This window comes from Oryza sativa, chromosome 8 (genome assembly GCF_034140825.1).
Source record: "Oryza sativa Japonica Group chromosome 8, ASM3414082v1".
Taxonomy (NCBI): domain Eukaryota; kingdom Viridiplantae; phylum Streptophyta; class Magnoliopsida; order Poales; family Poaceae; genus Oryza; species Oryza sativa.
The window spans coordinates 4,391,794-4,411,611 of NC_089042.1; the positions used below are offsets into that span (position 1 = coordinate 4,391,794).

Consider the following 19,818-nt stretch of genomic DNA (forward strand, 5'->3'; position numbering starts at 1 on the left):
CATGGCAACACTTACTACAACCACAGCTTATGAGGCCTGGCCACTCCATAAGCTTCTTCATTTTATTTAATTGCAGCTGCGTTTGTTAACATCACTTCTTTATCGCATCACAGCTTTGTCTCAACATGCATGCATGCATCCTTGTCACACTCACCATGCCACATGCAAACCAAATGAAAACGATGGGTTAAGCTCACAGTAAAATCAAAGTGCTGCTTGTACATACACCTTTAATATTGTACTATCGGCCAAAAATATATACTCTTTGTCTTAAATTAAAGCTATTTTTACCACTTAAGTTATTTTAATATAAAGCTATTTCTCTACCTACTTACTTTATTTCAACCAATCATAACAACTCTTCATTTAATTTCTTCACGTACTTTATCTCCCTAAGTAATTATAACATATATTCTTTCAATTATTTTCACCTAGTTTTTATTTCATGTGAAAATTTTCATGAATGCTTACATTTTGGGACGAGAGAATATTAGCTAGTATTGTCTTTTTTAAGAGGATTTATGAAATTTTCATAAAAACATTGTTCCATATTTTTTCAATTAAAAGGGAAGAAAATTTAGATATTTCCAAAAAGGTATACATCAGATAAATTTGGTCCATGTTTCATTATAAAAATTGATATCCTACTCACATATATTTAATTTATCACATCTACTATATGCACTATAAAAATTAACCAATTGTAGAAAATCTCAAGTTTATAAAATAGTACTCTTAAAAATAGATCCAACCGTACGATGATCATCAATGGAATTAGATAAAACATGATTACATATTCATCGTTTCTCGCCGTTCACACGTTTAGTCACAAGCCCGGACGTGATTTAAAATTTCTCTTCACTGGTTAGTTCTTTTTTTACTACACTTTTTTAGTGATTTTTTATATGTTGGATTAGAGGGAGAAAGGAAGGAAAATAACTATGCTTTTTAACATATACTCACTTCGGTTTCATAATTCTTATCATTTTGGATAATGACATGGTTTTCAAAATATATCTTTGACTGTATTTTTCTATTGTAATATATCTTTGACTGTATTTTTCTATTGTAATACAGTTATACTTTAACTGTAGTACTCCCTTCATCTACTTTTTGATAGTCATATTTCATATTGGCACACAGACCAAGGATAAGTAATTCATCATCTATTTAAACATGCTACTAGTCATTCCTCGTAAACAAGCGATTCATTAATATTTACATTTTTTAATACCCATGTAGCCAATCATGTGTGGAAGAATGGAGAGTCACACATTAAATCCGAGAAAGTCATTAAGATGATAGGTTGTTGGATTGAAATATGCCTATCAAAAATAAATTTTTCAGATTTGGAAATATGACTATCAAAAATAGATGGAGGAAATACTTTGTAAGACAAGTCTATATATTGTTCTAGTGACTTTAAACTAAATATTTTAAAAGTTATTAATAGTTAAAGTTATAAAAGTTTGACCTTAATCTACAGTAGAAGGCCACACGCCCACACAGGCCACATCCCTCCTGTGGCTGCTGTTCATCCGACCACACGGGATCCCACCTCCTCCACCGATCCCGTTCCGTTGACTCCGTTCCCGTCCCGCCCCGCCCCCACTCATCTCCACTAATCCCCTTCGCTAATCACCTCTGACTCCCTCTAATCCACCATTTTAATTAAACCCCAATAATTAACAAACCCCTCACTCTCTTAATCCGCATTAATTAATTGATTAAAAAAATCTAATCACTCTCGCTATCCCGTTCTAATCCTAACCCCACCCGTGTCTCCTACCTCATCGACGGTATAAAGCGAGGCGACGAACTGACTCGACTCAACTCAACCCCCCCCAAAAAAAAGAAGAAAAAAAAGAAAAAGAAAAAAAAGTCGTCGAAAAGCGAGAGAAGGGGATCGATTCGAAGAGAGAGGAGGTAAAGCGGCGGCGGGAGAATCTTCGCCGGATCGGCGGCGGTGGCGGAGGAGGAGGAGGAGGAGGAGGAAGAGGGTGGTGCTGATTTGGTGTGGAGGCGGGGAAATGCGTGATGTGTGAGATCTAGGGCGTGGGGAGGCGGATCGCGGCAATGGCGGCGCATCGGTGGGCGGTGTGGGCGGTGCTGCTGCTGCGGCTGCTCGTGCCGGCGGCGCGGGTGCTCGCCAACATGGAAGGTGGGTGGGGGGGGAGGTTTGCGTTTGAGTTGAGCTTTTGCTTGGGTTTTGGTCGATCTGGGGTGTGTTCTTGCTGGGTTGGAGTGGATTGGTGTCGGGAGCTTGGGGGGTGGCTGCTTGCTTGGCTTGGTTTGAGCAGTTAGTACAAGTTGCCGCGGCTGCTGGTTTTTGCTGTGTGTGTAAGTTGCTACGAGACGTCGCTTGATTTTGGTTTGATGCGTGGCCGCTTTGTACGGATCCTACCTTTTTTACTCTCCCTCGCGGAAGAATCGGAGCATTTTCTCGAATTTTTCTCCGGTCGAATTTGGACTTCTCTGCGTTCCAAATTCACTCCGAATTCCCCTAGCCTGTGAATTGCTTCAAAAATCTGCGCAAAGTCGGGAGCTAAATTTGCGCTTTCAAAATGTGAAACCCTTGTCGGAAAAAAGTTGCCATCGCGTTTGATTTAATTTAATTTAATTTTCCATGCATTTGGATCATGTGTTCTATTGAATGAAGATTTGAACTGTGCTGCGCCGATGCTGCACGTTTCGGAGATTTCCCCTTTCTATCGGGTTTCTGCGTGCGCTTGAGAGAGCTACTGTTGCATTAAATCGCGTTGCTACACGTTGCTTGCTAGTTGTTCATGGACTAATCTGCTAGAGCTGTGTTAATCGATTCTTTCCCGTGGTTGTTAGGTCTTGATTAGGACGTCTAATGACGTGGTTTTGCTATTTCGGGCCATTGTTAGATTCGAGCTGTCGGTGCCTAAGTTCGTGACATAATTGGGTTACCTTTTCGCGCGCGCGTGCGGGTTGGTGGCTAGGTGATTTTTCAAGCCGGACTTTGTGTCTAATCATGGTACGAAATGGGATGGATCGTTTCGATTGCGGATTTTCTCGAGCATGGCTTGTTTAGTCTTGAGATCCCAGTTGCTTAGGCCTGCCTGGGATTGATTAGGACGTTGATGCGCGTTTGACGACGCTAGACTGCTAATTTTGGGGGTGGGATTGGTTGTATGTGTGTAGTTCTAGTTGGGGATTCGGCAAATTGTAGTGGGGGCCTGTGAGCTGTGGGTCAAATTGTATTTTCCAGGACAATTGGTAGTTGATGTGTGATCTTGAAGCTTCAAGCACCTGAAGCCTGATGGTGATTGCTTGTATTTGAAAACTTTGGTAGTAGTAGGATATAAAGAGGCCAAGTTGGTGTTGTAATTTTCATTTTAGTTCGACCCTTTGATGCTGATCTCTTACTTAGGTACTTACTTTGGAGTGATTCATAAGAAAATTTAAAAGCTTATTCACGACTTACATTCTCATAATTGAGATGTTCTCATAATTGATGATATTTTGAGTTTGGCTCACTGGTTTTAAGTCTAGCGTCTAAGAGTTATCTTTCATGTACTTATTTGCCCCTTTGTCATATACTAGAGTAACAATTTAACTTTTTTTAAAAACAAATCATACTAGCTATGGCTGATGAAATGGAATTTTTTTGACATACAAGTCAGATAGAATTGTGCCAGATGCAATACAAACACCACATGAATCATGCATGCTAGTTGACCTTTTGGTTTCGCTCCTTTTCTGCATGATGATTTGGAGTGTTTTCCTTTGGACAAATTCTATTTTCAATCTACACAACAATTATTAGCTACTATTTATGCACAATCCTCATTGATTGTTTGGTTAAATTTTATTCACCTGTTGTTGATACATGATTCTATTATTGGCAGGTGATGCATTGCATAGCTTGAGGACTAATTTAGTTGATCCTAATAATGTTCTACAAAGTTGGGACCCAACTCTGGTCAATCCGTGCACTTGGTTTCATGTTACTTGCAATAACGACAACAGTGTTATCAGAGTGTACGTGCTACCTTTTGTCTACTATGCAATCCACGCCTCATACATTTTTATTGAAATTATCTCCATTTTTCAGTGATCTTGGGAATGCTGCACTATCAGGCACTTTGGTCCCACAACTTGGGCAACTAAAAAACTTGCAATACCTGTAAGTTCTCTTCCTGTTGTTAAGTGTTGTGCACATCATTAAATGCCATTCCTGCTGCACATGGTGCAATGTTTTGTCATTGTTCTGATCTTTGAATTTAGGTTAATACCTTGTAATGTGATATACGAATTCATATAATAAATGTTCCATTTTGTAAATAAATGCCTATTACCTTTCTTATGTGAGTATGTGATGAATGTCTCACCTATATCATCAGAATATCTACAGTCACGTGGAGAAATATTCCTAGCTAGTGTGTTGTGCTCAGATCAACTCAAGCCAATCACTGAGTATTGTAGAGTATTAATGTTCATTGTTTTCTTCTTTATGATGCAGGGAGCTCTACAGTAATAACATAAGCGGAACGATACCTAGTGAACTTGGAAACCTCACAAACTTGGTCAGTTTGGATTTGTACTTGAACAACTTCACTGGTCCAATACCAGATTCACTTGGAAACCTATTGAAGCTACGATTCCTGTATGCTTCTACTTTACTAGCTAACCGCTTCTACATATTTACGTTTAGTAGAGATATACATGGTCAGCCATCTCATATTTTTAGGACTTGGAAACTATACTTAAATACATATGTTTTAGCTGGTGAGTATTTTTGAGCTCTCAACCTAAGGATCTTGAATTTTCAGAACACATATTCTCTTAGCATAGTGCATTGGAATATTGGATAGAGATGAAATGAATCTGTGGTAGTATCGGTTCATGGCAATATAAAGCCTATCGTTGAGAATCATGCTGATGTAGCCAACCATATAGCTAAATTGGTTTTGTCGACCATTTAACCTGATATCAATGGACAGTTGGACACGCAATGCTTACATATTTTGGATAACAGCACTTAACATGGTAATGCCATTGTTTTACCAACATGCACTTATAAGTGGGAAAACATTGCCATGTGTACTACAACAAAATGATTTGGTTCGATTTGTTTTCCTGGTCTGACCTTTTCATTCAACTTGGTTGTGCATTAGTACATTGCAATTATATTTCCAGACTGCTGTTTATGAGATGATGGATAGCTTTTGCTACTTTCTCACTCCTTTTCTGATGTTTTAGGGCATCTCCTATGCCTCTTGATTTTCGAAGTAGTTTTCTAGAGTCTCTGCATTATATTTATTCTCTGTCATTTTCTGTCAATGTTACTAATTTGGTGACTTATTTTGTATTTCTGCGAGGATAGGCGTCTTAACAATAACAGCCTTTCGGGTTCAATTCCTAAATCACTAACTGCTATCACTGCCCTACAAGTTCTGTAAGTTATCCCCCCCCCCTTTATTATACACTTGTTTAATCCTTTCTTTTCAGTGTAGTCTTTGTTTTTTGTTCTGTGGTTTAATTAGTAAATAACCCATGGTCAATGTTTTCTATTTAATTAAAGAGATCTTTCAAACAACAATTTGTCTGGAGAAGTTCCATCAACTGGTTCCTTTTCATTATTCACCCCTATCAGGTAAAACTAGATTTAATAATGATTGCAGTTCACTGCTCTTTTCCAATACACTGCTGCTATTTACACTTGCCTGTCTTTTGCAGTTTTGCCAACAACCCTTCCTTGTGTGGTCCTGGGACCACAAAACCTTGCCCTGGTGCTCCCCCCTTTTCCCCACCTCCTCCATATAATCCTCCAACTCCTGTGCAGTCACCAGGTGAGATCTGTTCATATTCACAGCTGTGCAACAGCCAACACTATGATTTTTTTTTGTTGCACTGACGCGTGGTACTTATGCTGGTATGGACTATGGAACATATTGTTGTTGTTCTGACAATAATAACCTCATGTTCTATAGGGAGTTCATCTAGTACTGGAGCAATTGCTGGTGGAGTGGCTGCTGGAGCAGCCTTGCTATTTGCTATTCCTGCTATTGGTTTTGCATGGTATCGGCGCAGGAAACCCCAAGAGCATTTCTTTGATGTGCCTGGTAAGCGTCCAATAGAACAAGCGAACTTGGAGAATAATATTGAGCCAACTTTGATTGAGATTCATTATTTGTTACAGCTGAGGAGGATCCAGAGGTCCATCTTGGCCAGCTTAAAAGATTTTCACTACGAGAACTACAAGTTGCAACAGATACCTTCAGCAATAAAAACATTCTCGGAAGAGGTGGGTTTGGCAAGGTCTATAAAGGAAGATTAGCAGATGGTTCTTTAGTAGCTGTTAAGAGACTAAAGGAGGAGAGAACACCTGGTGGGGAACTACAGTTTCAAACAGAAGTTGAGATGATTAGCATGGCTGTACATAGAAATCTGCTGCGTTTACGAGGGTTCTGTATGACACCCACAGAAAGGTTGCTTGTGTATCCATACATGGCTAATGGAAGCGTTGCGTCACGTCTTAGAGGTACGTTGCCTTTTTTTTTTCCAATCTGACATCCCTGTATCTTTCAGATAATTGGAGGGTTGATTTGGGTTTTATATTATAGAACGGCCACCATCGGAACCTCCACTTGATTGGCGAACAAGAAGAAGGATTGCGTTGGGTTCCGCCAGGGGGCTGTCCTATTTACATGATCATTGTGACCCAAAGATTATCCATCGTGATGTCAAAGCTGCAAATATTTTATTAGATGAAGACTTTGAAGCTGTAGTAGGGGACTTTGGTTTGGCCAAACTAATGGATTACAAGGATACCCATGTAACAACTGCAGTTCGTGGAACAATTGGGCATATTGCACCAGAATATCTTTCAACAGGAAAATCATCTGAGAAAACTGATGTATTTGGTTATGGGATTATGCTTTTGGAGCTTATAACAGGACAACGTGCCTTTGACCTTGCTCGTCTAGCCAATGATGATGATGTCATGCTACTGGACTGGGTAATTGACTAGCACAATCTTCAATTCAAATTGCAGTCCATATTCATGCCCTTTTGTGGCTTGATGTTGTGTTGGGAGTTAGATAAAATTACTTTTATGTATGTCCAAAATCGTATCATATAAAAAATAGTAGTTACAGTAAGGTCTTAAAAGTAGTCCTTTTTTTAATCATTATGGCATTAGCTAAGCTAAGCATAGGATTGAACATCATCGTCTGAGAAATACACTGTTATATGGTAAGCCAATATTCATGTGCTGTGCTTTGTGCAGGTAAAAGGATTACTCAAGGAGAAAAGGCTGGAGATGTTGGTTGATCCAGATTTACAGAGCAACTACATTGATGTTGAGGTAGAATCACTAATCCAGGTTGCTCTTCTTTGCACACAAGGCTCCCCCACAGAACGCCCCAAGATGGCGGAGGTTGTGAGGATGCTTGAAGGTGATGGCCTTGCCGAGAGATGGGAGGAGTGGCAGAAGATAGAAGTAGTACGGCAGGAGGTAGAGCTTGGCCCTCATCGGAACTCAGAGTGGATTGTCGACTCGACGGACAACCTTCATGCGGTTGAGCTATCAGGGCCGAGGTGATGACAGCGCACTGGTAGTTTGCTGCTAATTCTTGTCCGTCGGAAGAGTGATTTTTATCAGCCATCCTAGTCGAATCGCCATTTGTTCATACCAACCAATTGGCCCAATGTAGCCAGCTACAACTATGTTTTGATGTATATTGCTTGATTTGCTCCTTGATGTGCCGCCTTGGATATCGGTGACCCGAAAACAGCAGGAGCCCAAGGAACTATTGTCCTGAAGCTTGCAAGTTGCAACAAGATCCCAGTATGTTAAAGCTCACAAGGTAGCAGCTAGGAGTGAGGTTGCTGCGGCTGTTTGCTGGACCTGTGAAAATTGTACTGACTGGTGACATCTAACTATTTTGTACCAAATGTAAGGAAAAACCATGGTATTATTACTTTGGCCTCCTCTGGGAAAGGTTCAGAACTTTCAGATGATGCAGTTGGCCTCACTGGTATACTCTATTTGGACATTTGATTATGATGTGTTTACTGTAAATGATACCCAGTTCTGAATCAAATGTACCTTCTGCATACAGATGAAATCTTTGGTAGAAATTGCTTATTTCTTTTTATTGGGTCGATTGTGCAATCTTGTTTCCTTCGCCGTGTCCATCACGAAAGATGACTTGAAGGCTAGCTATGTACTCCCTCCGTCTCATAATATAAGGGATTTTGAGTTTTCGCTTGTAACGTTTGACCACTCGTCTTATTTAATTTTTTTAAAATTATTATTTATTTTATTTGTGACTTACTTTATTATCCACATTACTTAAGCATAACTTTTCGTTTTTTTATATGTTCATCCATTTAGCACTTATAAATCCGTTTGAATTCAACTATTTTCCAATTTCTTCACTTGCTCCGGCCATGGGTGCAGCAACTCCAAATGGCTCGTCTTTTTCTTGAGAACACCAAATGGTTCGTCTTGTTCGTATATTTTTATGGTGCATATGTTACGTAGCTTCTCGACATAAAACGTCCTGTTCATAAACATACTTTTTCACGGTTGGATATCTACCATGAAATCCGCAGAGGATGTTCAGCTCTTGTCAAATTCTTACTGCCTGTTTAATACAATAAATCTAGATAGTTGTTTATTACACTGTGTTGGTTTGTTTATTTTGAGGCAGAGGGAGCATGTCTCAAACGTGTTGGTTTTGCATCAATTAAAACAGTATTTCTCAGTCTTAAAATATAAGCATTTCTAAGTATAAATATGAACGACTGTATATCTAAATTCGTAGCCAAAAGTTACTATATTTTGGGATAAATGTAGTATGTAAGACAATGCAGTTCTCAAGCTGCCGAATTCTCACGTTCCAAATTATGGCTTTAGTTTCAAAATGACAGCAAATCCTCTCACGGATCAAGGAATTGAGAAACATTTGACTTACAAAATTCAAAAAAGCCCAACAAAAACCCAAAAACCCACCAGCCAGAGGGTTTTTCACTTTGGGTATGTTTAGTTCCCAAAAAGTTTTTTTCAAAAACATCACATTGAATCTTTGGGCGCTTGCATGGAGTATTGTATATAGATAAAAAGAAAAATTAATCACACAATTATGTGGGAAATCGCGAGACGAATCTTTTGAGCCTAATTAGTCCATGATTAGCCATAAGTGCTACAGTAACCCATATGTGCTAATGACGGCTTAATTAGGCTCAAAAGATTTGTCTCGCGGTTTTCGGGCGAGTTCTAAAATTAGTTTTTTCATTCGTGTCCGATCAAACGTCTGATGTGACGTTCAAAAATTTTCTTTTCCCCAACTAAACAAGCCCTTTTTCTCCCTTTCACCCTTCCCCTCCAGGCCTCCACCTGGCTCAAAGCCGGTGGCATACTTTCCCGGTGATGGCAGCGGCCGGCGAGCTCGCAAACGACGGCGGAGACGCAAGTCCGGTGACCCCATGCCCGCTAGAGGTAGCGGCGGCAATGCAGCTTCTCTTCCTCTTCCTCCCCCGCCGGTCTCCCCTATCCTCCCTCGATTGTGGCGTCGTCCCGCGGCAGCTCGCGAGTGCATGCGCGGCGGAGGTCCAAAGGACCGGAGGCGGGGACGAAGCGAGCACCGCCCCCCGCCAGATCCGGAGGCGGAGTGCCGCGTGCGGCGTCGCCCGCGGCGGCCCGCCGGCGGGTGCGCGTCCAAGGGGATCAGGCAAGCTGCTGCGCTCGGCATCGGCGGATCGGCCTCGCTCGCACTAGTCGCACTCATCGTGGGACTGGTCGGGGAGCAACGGCTTTGCGCCGACGAGCATAGGCATGCGGCGATCCTTCCTTCTTTTGCCTCCTATTCCAGTGATTTCTTGCAAATTACCCCCAAATTGTTGCAGATCAGATGGATTTCCTTGATTTCTTGTGCAGGCGTGCCGCCGCTCAACATGGAAACTTTCCAAGTGAAGGAAAGATGGAGACTATGAAAAACGCTAGCTCCACAAAGTGGTGTGCTAGTTGGTCTAGGTTCGAAATCTCACCCCTTTTATTTATTTGATATTAGTTTATTCTCCAATATTCGTGTTTTTTTAAGATGGAGAATATTATAACTGAAACTAATAATAGCAATACTGAGGTTTAGGATAATAATTGTGCGGCCAGAAAACACTATTCACTGAGGTTTAGGATAACAATTCACTAATATTCGCGGTTTAGGATAACAATTGATATTAGTTTATTCTCTAATATTCATGTTTTTTTAAGATGGAGAATATTATAACTGAAAATAATAATAACAAGAGTGAGGTTTAGGATAATAATTGTGTGGCCAGAAAACAAGGTTTAGGATAACAATTGTGTGGCCAGAAAACTCTAGTTGACTTGACCGAGTGGACTAGGTGCATCATCTTCCTTGCAAATACCATATAGGCATATGAACACAATGCATTTCCTCAGATCCTGAACAATTACAAGTAGCTTCCTACTATTACGACTAGTACCATCAAACTACTTCATCCGACTGAGAGCTGAGCTCAGACATAAGAGAGTAATGGCGACGATGCTTGTGGGTGTTTCTACAGGAGTAATGAACACCCTCCTGTCCAAGCTCTCCAAGATTTTGGAGGACAAATACACAAAGCTCAAAGGAGTACGCCGTCAAATCGCATTCTTTAGAAATGAGTTGAGCAGCATGAAGGCTGCCTTGGAGATGCTTGAAACTGTAGAGGAACTTGATCCCCTCCAGAAGGAATGGAGGGACACAGTGCGTGAGCTGGCTTATGATATCGAGGACTGTATTGATCCCTTCTTGGTTCTTGTTGATCAGAAGCAAGATGAACAATCAACATTCTTTAAGGGGTTCTCCTACAAACTGAAGAAGATGAAGGCTCGCCATGAGATCTCTAATGAGATTGAAGAACTGAAGACACGCGTGATAGAGGCAAGCAAGAGGCACAAGAGATATAATTTTGTTGGTCTACAATCCAGCCATGGCACTTCTGGTATTGACCCTAGGCTGCGAGCACTCTACGTTGAGGTTGATGAGCTTGTGGGAATCAAAGGACCAAAGGAGCATGTCATGGAGTGGTTTGCCAAGGGGAGAGGTGATGTAGAAGTGAAGGTGTTGTCCGTTGTGGGTTCTGGAGGTCTGGGTAAGACTACTCTTGCCAACCAAATCTTCCGTCAATTGAAGTGCCAATTTGAATGCACAGGTTTTGTATCTGTGTCACGAAGTCCTGACATAAAGAGTATTTAAAGACAAATGCATACTGAGGTAGGGATCACTGATGACACATCTGAAGATGAGCGACAACTGATAGACAAAATAAGGGACCACCTCAAAGATAAAAGGTAAACCCAGTAATCCACTTATAACAACTAATGATTTTCTGCATTTTGTTAAGCACAGAAACCAAACATGGAAGCATACAATAAACAATAATTAGTGGCATAACTACATGCATTTTCTTTGTTTATAAAGTGCATACTGCATATACATATGCTAAAAACAAGAAGTCTAGTCTTGACTGCTATAACTGTCATGAGTAAATTGCATAAACTTTCTAAACCATTTTTGTATAACAACATTAATGAAAAACTAACTTCTTGATGGCAAATGACAAAGACGTGTGTAAATTTGTACTGCTTGACTTTTTTTCAACAAAATCCAAATTTACAAATAGGATTTCTTTTCTCAGAGTGCAAAATTGTACTGCTTGATGGCAAATGGCAACACATATGTGAGCATTTGGAAAGGAAGGTATTTTTCTCCATTCCTACTAGAACAAAACTACCACCTGTGGAATATCTGCATTCCAAACAATTTTTTTTCTCAAAAGCGCAGGACTGCATTTCATTTCATCAAGAAGAAAGGAAATAAATACAAAAAGAGGGGGCTAAACTAACACCAGCCTACACTAACAACACCTAAGGGCAACACACAACCTCAACAAGCAAACACAAACTAATTGCCCGGGGTAAGCAAACCTACAGTGAAACTCATGGAGTGCGTAAGCTCCAGCAAAACTACACTCATTTATTTTATAGCCTGCAAACTCCCGCGCCCCCCCCCCCCCAAAAAAAAAAAACGTTTGGATTAGCACTATTGAAAACACAATCGTTGCGATGCTTCCAAATCTCCCAAGCAACTAGGATGATCAACGAGTTCAATCAGTTGTGCAACTCTAGATACCCCTTGATGGCTTTGCCCCACCATGCTGAGAATCAAGTTTATGATGGTTGAGGTGCAGCACCAGCCAGCCGTAGCCTCAAGAGGAGTGGGGCAAGAGAAAACACATGATACGAGGATATGCTGAAATAGTCATCACCACTTTGGTCGCTTATTGGGCAGGCAACAAAATGTGACAACCCTCGCTTAGCAAGTCGATCAGAAGTCAACATATGACGTTGATTGCTAACCAAATAAAAAACTTGCAACATAAAGGAGCTCAGCTTTTCCAAATCCGCTTCCATGGAGCAAACTTGATAGATCCCAGGAAATAAGACTTGTAGGCTGATTTACTTGTGTGGGAACCAGACCCTGTGAGCTTCCAAATATGCTGGTCCTGAACTCCATGCTGCAAGACCACCCCATCAACCAAATCCCAGATCAGCAAATACTTAGAGAGAACATGGACAGACAAGCCACCTTTTATACCAGCCACCCACCGCCTATTTACTAGTGCTTGTGCCACAGTACGTTGCTTCGTTGATCTTTTGGTGATTAAATAAAAAAGATTGGGAAAGGGCATGTAGCCTAGTGGTTGCAGTAATCTGAGTAGCACTCCAAGGTCCTAAGTTCAAATCTCTATAGGAGCGAATTTCGGATTGGGTTATTTGAGGGCTAAGTTCCCTGTTTGATAGGCTAAGTTCATAATTTAAAAAGGCTGCATATATCCAGTTGGATGTAGAGATCGGGTAAAAAAATACCCTTCTCTAAAAAAAAAAGATTGGGAGCCTATTCAGTTATCGTTCTTCCTTGCCACCATCTATCACTCCAGTACATGGTATTTTCCCCGTTGCCAACTATAGTTTCCACACCCACTCTGAACACAGAGCGAACACTGCGATGTACTTGTATAGGTAACACGTTACAAGGCCTAGTGGAGTCAGTTTTTTTAAGTCTAAGCCACCTCAAGATTATGAATGCCAAGCCCCCCTTAAAGAGAGGCCAACAAACACGATCCCAGGAGACAAGGCAGTTATCACTATTGGCCTTCTCCTGACCCTTCCAAAGGAAGCCCTTGCGCCTTTTATCAATAGCCCTGGACACCCATTTGGGAAGATTCATTGCCATGACCGAATAGATAAGTATAGCTGTCAAGACCACACAGACCATCACAAGCCGGCCAGCCTGGTTCATAAGGGAAGCTTTCCACACTGGTAGGCCATCCGCCACTTTGTCAACCAATGGCAACAAATCATCCTTAATGGTTTGCGAGTTGTGACGGAAGGGCAAGATAAGAGCAAGGAAAGCTCTTCACTTCACAAGAAAGCTCAGTGGAGAGAACTTCCAAGTCTTCCTCGGAACATTGGATAGGGGTGCACAAACTCCTTGTCATTTTGGTCTTAAGACCTGAAATACAGCCAAAAAAATCTAGGATCACCCTTGTAGGTCAGAGGAACATCATTGTTATGTGGAGGGATGAATTGGGGTGCTCGACGGGAGGGCAAGGTTGCTGCAGCTTCGCTGCCCCGGAGCCTAGGTGAGGCCGAACAGAGAAGAGGGGAGACTAGAGATAGGTTTAACTTCTTTCTTGATTAATTCCACATGACTGTGGTGCCTCTCCTTATATAGAGCCGGCTCCTAACAAACATCCTAACAACCTTATCAAATAAAGCCTAACAAACCTCCTAACAACCTTATCTAATAAAGCCTAATAACCTTATCTAATAATGAGAGGGGCTGAGTTCTGCCCATAACAATCACCACATTATCTGTGCGTATAGAGAAATCCGATGTGCCATCTTTGGAACAGCATGGGGCCGACGAAGATTATTGTGGATGCATGAACCACGATAAATTCAGCAAATTCATAACTAAAAAAAAACATGGGGATGGAGGCTCCGAAGATGAAGTGTTATTTGCCCCGGTTCCCTATTAATCAAAGCTCCTGTGGAAGAAGTGGAGAGCGGTAGGCATAGCAAGTTACAATACCACCTTCCAAACCCCAAGTATTTTAGTACCTCAATTAGGAAGGACCAATCAAGCGAATCAAAGGCCTTTGATATGTCAAGTTTAAACAAAACATGGGGCTCTTTCTTACTGTGTAATTTTCTTGCCACCTGTTGGACAAGCAGACAATTGTCCTGTATACTTCTTCCCTTGATGAATGCACTTTGATTTATGGAAACCATCCCCGGAAGCAAAGGTGCTAGGCGATGTGCCAACCAACTTAGCAAAATTTGAATAAGACTAATGGAACGATAATACTTTACTTGAATCGCATCAATTTTTTTTTTGGCAACAAGGCAATGAAAGCTGTTTTAAGAAGTTTGAACTTAGCCACATGACCACACTGAATTGCTGAGAAGGCCAAAGATCACATCATTTTTTGATAATGTCCCAAGTCCCAACACGATGTAGAACCGAAAGTTCCAACTTCCGAACAATTGAATGTCCACAATAAATCCATGCATTAAGATACATTGCCACATACTCCCCTCAATAAGTGTATTTTTAGCCTAACAATTTGTCCCTAATAGAGTGTAGTTTTATAGTGGTCCACTAGACCTCTTTAATACTACATCCTTTTCTTCTCATTTTAGTCATTGAACAAATAGTACTCCCTCCTCCTCGTTTTCTCCCCCTCCTTGTTTTCTCTCCATTTTAATGAAGGGCATATTAGTCTTTTGACCTCGTCCTTAATATGTCTTTGACTAGCTAAAACTACAGTTATTTAGGGACGGAGGGTTTTATGTGTGCAAAATCTGACCATATATATGCTTTGAGAAGACATATCCATTTCCCTAACTAGGTTCCTCATTGATATTTATAAAACTGGGACCTGAGCTCTAGAGTAAGCATGCATACTAGTATATAACCCTGATTGCAGTAGGGTGGTAAGCATACTTGAATGATATATAACTAAATAACCCTGTTAAAATCATGGAACAGGTACTTTGTTGTAATTGATGATGTATGGGATGTTGAAGCATGGGAAGCTGTGAAACTTGCCTTGTTCAATAATAGATGTGGTAGCAGAATCGTCATGACAACACGTAATGCAGCAGTTGCATCGCATTGCTCACGTGGTGGTGTTTGTGTCTATCAAATGGAACCCCTTAGTTTTGCTGACTCCAAAATGTTGTTTTGCCAAAGAGCATTTCGTTCCCAGGAATTATACTATCCCCATTTGGAAGAAGTTTGTGATGAGATACTGGCAAAGTGTGGTGGATTACCATTGGCAATTATTACTGTATCTAGCTTGTTAGCCGGCAAGCATGCAAAAGATGAATGGGACAGGATGCTAACTGCTATTGGCCATGCACTTGCTAAGAATCCTGATGCTGCTAACATGACAAAGATATTATCTCTCAGTTACTTTGATCTTCCCCACCATCTAAGAACTTGTTTCTTATATTTGAGTGTATTTCCAGAAGATTACAAGATCAGCAAGCAACACTTGATAAATAGATGGATTGCCGAAGGATTTGTTCATGAAGAACAAGGATGGAGGACCTATGAAGTTGGCGGGAACTATTTTAATGATCTCATCAATAGAAGTTTGATCGAACCAGTTGATATAAATGATGGCCAGGCGAAGGCATGTCAAGTTCATGACATCATTCTTGATTTCATCACATGCAAGGCTGCCGAGGAAAATTTCGTCACCTCAGTGAATTCTGTGGAGCATGGGAACATTTCAGAATGCAGAGTTCATAGGCTCTGTGTCAAGAATCACAATAATGAAAAGGTTAGCAAACCAACAAGCCTGAATGTCACTCATGTCCGGTCACTTACCATGTTTGGGCATGTCGATGGAATTTCCTTGTTTGCTTTCCCAATTTTGCGTGTGTTGGACTTATCATATTCACTGTTAAAAGACAAACATCTTAAAAATATTGAAAAGTTGCATTTTCTCAAGTATTTATCTCTCCGGTCAACATTAATAACTAAGCTCCCAAGAAAGATTGGACAACTGAACTGTCTAGAAACACTGGACATATCTTATACTGAAATTCTAGAACTGCCGCTAAGTATTGCAAAACTTGAGTGCCTGGCCAATCTATATGTTGGAAGAGGGACTAGATTTCCGGACAGATTAATTGGTAAGATGCATAGCCTGGTAGAACTAGAGGAATTTGGCGTGTCATGTGAACTAGGCAAGTCTCTGCAAGGATTCAGTCAGCTATCAAAGCTTAGGACGTTGAAAGTTCATCTTTTTTGGTGGTCAGATGCTGAGGAGTGTCAAAATTACGTGTCAGCTTTGCTATCTAGCAACCTTCATCATCTATATTTGACCGGTGGCCCACTGATCATGGAGAAGTGGTACCCTCCTAGTCCTTGCATCATCCGGAAGCTTCATATCATAGGCTGTTACATCCGTAAGGTCCCAAACTGGATGAGCTCGCTTGGAAGCCTCACTGAATTACAACTCTGGATCCATAGAATGGGACCGAATGATATTGAGATCCTTGGCGCAATACCCAGCTTGTGTTTTCTCAAACTTAAAACTATGTGTGGCATCAATGGAAGGATCATCATATGTAGCAACAAAGGATTCAGAAGTCTGACATATTTCTCATTACGAATCAAGAGATGTGGGACCTTGCTAGAGTTTGAACCAGAATCAATGCCAAAGCTTGATAACTTCCAAGTGGAATTCCGTTTACATGGAATGGATTGCCTGAATGGTGCTTCTGATTTCGGCATCCAGCACCTCTCCGCCCTTACCAAAGTCAAGATCGGTATTTGGGGCAACATTTGCTCTGATGGTATTTATGATCCAGAACAAGATATGAACAATAGCATCACCAGGTCTGTTGTTAGCCTAATCAAAGCTGCCATCGAGAAGCTTCCCAATCATCCAACTAGCAGATTCCATTTAGAGTATGATCATGGAAGTTGTTTATTGGTAAGTTCTTGACCAGACCTGGAGACATTGATTGTTAATTCATCGTCTTAGTTTCAAATCCTATTATTGTTATTATTACTATTTGTTTCTTGGATGCTGCAAAAGTGCAATATCTTATCGTTTAATTGGACAATTAATTCGCTCCTGGCTTGTCGCTCTCTTTCTTGAGCTGTGGCTCTGTGCCTGTTTCCTTCCAACATTTGCAGGACGTACCTCACCTGATGCTTTTAATAAGTAAAAAATGTGAGATTGGATCATACAAAGCAATCAGTAGCTGCCAAGAAGGGATTACTGGAAGCGAAGTTCCGCTATCTGTTTTCTCAATAATAATCATCCTCACATTCATTTTTCTTTTTGTGCCATGTGTAACAGGGTGAGACAAGTCAAGAGTTTGAGGGTCAGGGTCCAGATGAGGCCTATCCTCGCCAGCATAAAATTTTTTCACTACGGGAACTAGAAGATGCAACAAATTGCTTTAGCGATAGCAATGTTCTTCAACGTGGTCGATTCGACGGCAGCATGTACAAAGGAAGACTAGGAGATGGCTCATTAGTAGCTGTTAAAAAGGATTATATAAGCCGGGCTTTAAGCATGGGTTATCCAAACATTGATTGGAGAACATGGCACTTTCAAACACAAGTTGAGATGCCTGTGCATAGAAACCTGATGCGTCTTCATGGATTCTGCATAACGCCAACAAAAAGGTTCCTTGTCTATCCATACATGTCTAATGGAACCGTTGCATCACGTCTTAGAGTTACGTTGCCTTTTTTTTTTCTAGTCTGACATCCCTGTATCTTTCAGATAATTAGAGGGTTGATTTGGGTTTTATATTATAGAACGGCCGCCATATGAACCTCCACTTGATTGGCGAACAAGGAGGAGGATTGCATTGGGTTCCGCCAGGGGACTGTCCTATTTACATGATCATTGTGACCCAAAGATTATCCATCGTGATGTCAAAGCTGCAAATATTTCATTAGATGAAGACTTTGAAGCCTTAGTGGGGGGTTTTGGTTTGGCCAAACTAATGGATCACATGGATACCGATGAACCAAATGCAGTACGTGGAACAATTGGGCATATCGCACCAGAATATCTTTCAACTGGAATTATCTCTGAGAAAACTGATGTATTTGGTTATGGGATTATGCTTTTGGAGCTTATTACAGGACAACGTGCCTTTGACCTTGCTCGTCTAGCCAATGATGATGACGTCATGCTACTGGACTGGGTAATTGACTAGCACAATCTTCAATTCGAATTGCAGTCCATATTCATGTCCTTTTGTGGCTTGATGTTGTGTTGGGAGTTAGATAAAATTACTTTTATGTATGTCCAAAATTGTATCATATAAAAAATAGTAGTTACAGTAAGGTCTTAAAAGTAGTCCTTTTTTTAATCATTATGGCATTAGCTAAGCTAAGCATAGGATTGAACATCATCGTCTGAGAAATACACTGTTATATGGTAAGCCAATATTCATGTGCTGTGCTTTGTGCAGGTAAAAGGATTACTCAAGGAGAAACGGCTGGAGATGTTGGTTGATCCAGATCTACAGAGCAACTACATTGATGTTGAGGTAGAATCACTAATCCAGGTTGCTCTTCTTTGCACACAAGGCTCCCCCACAGAACGCCCTAAGATGGCGGAGGTGGTGAGGATGCTTGAAGGTGATGGCCTTGCCGAGAGATGGGAGGAGTGGCAGAAGATAGAAGTAGTACGGCAGGAGGTAGAGCTTGTTGGGAATAGTCACACATTGTTTATTTAGAGAGAGTTGAACTAACTTAAAAGTGGGGGGAGTCACTCACCTCTTGATGTAGCTTTTGGGGTGTAGCAAGGCTTTCTCCCTTTTGGGATGTAGCAAGACTTTCTTCCGGTTGAGCCAACGTCTCCTGATTTTGGGCCCTCAGAGCTTGGCCCTCATTGAAACTCAGAGTGGATTGTTGACTTGACCATCGGAACTCAGAGTGGATTGTTGACTTGACGGACATGATTGTTGCGCACTGGTAGTTTGCTGCTAATTCTTGTCTGGTAGTTGCTAGTTCTTGTCCGTCGGAAGAGTGATTTTTATCATACCAACCAATTGGCCCAATGTAGCCAGCTACAACTATGTTTTGATGTATATTGCTTGATTGGTTCCTTGATGTGCTGCCTTGGATATCAGTGCTCCGAAAACGGCATGATCCCAAGGAACTAGTGTCCTGAGCAGGGTTTCACAAACCGCCGCGGCCGGGGTTACCGTGCCCTGGCGGTAAGCACAGTTACCGCGGTAACTGTGAAAAACCGTACGAAACCATGCAAAATATATTAAAAATTCAAATTATTTTTAAAATTTATTTAAATTTAAGGAGGTTACCGTGGTTTTTCTATTACCATACCCCGCGGTAAGGCCGGTAACCGCGGTAACCGCGCGGTTACAGATGGTAAGTCAAACCCTGGTCCTGAGTGGCTGCTGCAAGCTTGCAAGTTGCAACAAGATCCCAGTATGTTAAAGCTCACAAGGTAGCAGCTAGGATTAAGGTTGCTGCGGCTGTTTGCTGGACCTGTGATAATTGTACTGACTGGTGGTGACATCTAACTATTTTGTACCAAATGTAAGGAAAAACCATGGTATTATTACTTTGGCCTCCTCTTTGAAAGGTTCAGAACTTTCGGATGATGCAGTTGGCCTCACTGGTATACTCTATTTGGACATTTGATTATGATTGTGTTTACTGCAAATGATACCCAGTTCTGAATCAAATGTACCTTCTGCAT

The 19,818-nt window shown here is 41.1% G+C and overlaps 2 protein-coding genes and 1 pseudogene across 2 annotated transcripts; all 3 read left to right on the plus strand.

The window, feature by feature from the left end:
- The first annotated feature begins 1,846 nt into the window (after window positions 1–1,846).
- On the plus strand, window positions 1,847–8,124 carry LOC4344785 (LRR receptor kinase BAK1-like). Its single transcript, NM_001422447.1, has 11 exons — window positions 1,847–2,161; window positions 3,876–4,008; window positions 4,082–4,153; window positions 4,490–4,633; window positions 5,354–5,425; window positions 5,552–5,623; window positions 5,707–5,819; window positions 5,961–6,092; window positions 6,170–6,511; window positions 6,594–6,988; window positions 7,259–8,124. Exons 1-11 carry the CDS (start codon window positions 2,077–2,079, stop codon window positions 7,571–7,573), a joined length of 1,875 nt encoding a protein of 624 aa, NP_001409376.1. The 5' UTR covers window positions 1,847–2,076; the 3' UTR covers window positions 7,574–8,124.
- A 2,272-nt stretch (window positions 8,125–10,396) lies between these two features.
- On the plus strand, window positions 10,397–18,010 carry LOC4344786 (disease resistance protein Pik-2-like; annotated as a pseudogene).
- Window positions 17,863–19,200, plus strand: LOC136351621 (LRR receptor kinase BAK1-like). The gene is made up of 2 exons (XM_066303831.1): window positions 17,863–18,292; window positions 18,563–19,200. Exons 1-2 carry the CDS (start codon window positions 18,089–18,091, stop codon window positions 18,827–18,829), a joined length of 471 nt encoding a protein of 156 aa, XP_066159928.1. The 5' UTR covers window positions 17,863–18,088; the 3' UTR covers window positions 18,830–19,200.
- The last annotated feature ends 618 nt before the right edge of the window (window positions 19,201–19,818 follow it).

Coding starts and splice junctions, on each gene's coding strand:
- LOC136351621 (XM_066303831.1), top strand. CDS start 18,089: ATGGATCACATGGATACCGATGAACCAAATGCAGTACGTGGAACAATT. Junction 18,293..18,562: donor ACGTCATGCTACTGGACTGG/GTAATTGACTAG, acceptor TGCTTTGTGCAG/GTAAAAGGATTACTCAAGGA.
- LOC4344785 (NM_001422447.1), top strand. CDS start 2,077: ATGGCGGCGCATCGGTGGGCGGTGTGGGCGGTGCTGCTGCTGCGGCTG. Junction 5,426..5,551: donor ATCACTGCCCTACAAGTTCT/GTAAGTTATCCC, acceptor ATTTAATTAAAG/AGATCTTTCAAACAACAATT. Junction 5,624..5,706: donor TCATTATTCACCCCTATCAG/GTAAAACTAGAT, acceptor TGTCTTTTGCAG/TTTTGCCAACAACCCTTCCT.